Here is a 1,039-nt window from a genome sequence, read left to right as displayed (position 1 = left end):
GTTCAAACCGGGCTCTCCATTAGCATTTTCGGTCCCGGCGGAATCTTGCAGGGACGCTTCGACAACGTTTGCCGGAACTCCTGTCGCAACCATTGGTTTCTTGCTCGTGCGTGAGCGTTGTGATACCGACGACGCGCTGGATGTGACGCGTATAGGAGTTTACATCTCTCTCGCAGTCACTGTGGCTATCACACCCGCTACGACTTTCGCTACCACCGCCACCGTAGCGTCGGAAAGCTCCGTCGAGTGCTCCATCGACTCCGTCGTCGTCTCTGCAGCTGTCGACAACCGCAACGCCTCCGTTGTCTCCTTTGCTTCTGGTGACCCCACGGCTTTTGCTGTCCCGTCGTGTCCATCGCCGTCGTTGTCTTGGTCTCGGCAGGTTCCAAAGGACCGACGCTTCGTCTCGCCACGCCAGGGGTTGTTAGCTTCACCGTCTTCTTCCGTGGTTTCTTCTTTACCGTAACTGTACCGCTCTGCTTGTGCTCCGCTTGCTCAGTCCCACCAACGAGCCGTCGCATCCTCCGCTGGTGCCGCTCCGACAGCCCTACCAATAAGAACTGACGCTCATTGCCCGTCAACCGACGGCGCGGCTGCTTGGCCGACAACCCCACCATGCCACCTCTTGTCTTGGCTGCTTTTTGAAGAATGGCAAGGGTTCTTGTCTGACGGCCACCCGTTCTTGAATTGTGACACAGCCCCCTCATTATCCCGTGAATCCGTGGATGGGAGGGAGTACCCTAAGACTGTGTATTTGCCCGTTTTAGCCCCACAAGCTTCTCTTAACTTTTGTATGACTTTCCCTTGAGACGTGCCCAATACAAACATCAAGTTTCATTTCCCGTTATGTTGAGCGGCTAAACATAACATAGATGCCAAAAAAAAAGCTATATACCTCTGATGTGGATAGGCTAAACATACGGGAAGTAAGGGGTTAAAGCAAGCTGTATCAATTCTGCGTTTTGACTTTGGCTGGTCAAACTAAATGTTACTATGTTCGTTCAAGTGTATTTCAGCTGACCATTCTAGTAATTTGAAG

At 52.5% G+C, this 1,039-nt stretch overlaps 1 protein-coding gene across 1 annotated transcript; it reads right to left on the bottom strand.

Annotated features, from left to right (window-relative positions):
• Positions 1–159: 159 nt before the first annotated feature.
• On the bottom strand, positions 160–617 carry PPTG_15341 (hypothetical protein; the record flags this gene model as incomplete). Its single annotated transcript, XM_008912398.1, has 2 exons — positions 160–405; positions 462–617. 2 exons carry the CDS (start codon positions 615–617, stop codon positions 160–162), a joined length of 402 nt encoding a protein of 133 aa, XP_008910646.1.
• Between the last annotated feature and the right edge of the window lie 422 nt (positions 618–1,039).

Source organism: Phytophthora parasitica (genome assembly GCF_000247585.1).
Source record: "Phytophthora parasitica INRA-310 unplaced genomic scaffold supercont2.47, whole genome shotgun sequence".
Taxonomy (NCBI): Eukaryota; Oomycota; class Peronosporomycetes; order Peronosporales; family Peronosporaceae; genus Phytophthora; species Phytophthora nicotianae.
The sequence above is the reverse complement of the archived record's forward strand: the minus strand, read 5'-3'. Positions and strand labels throughout refer to the sequence as shown.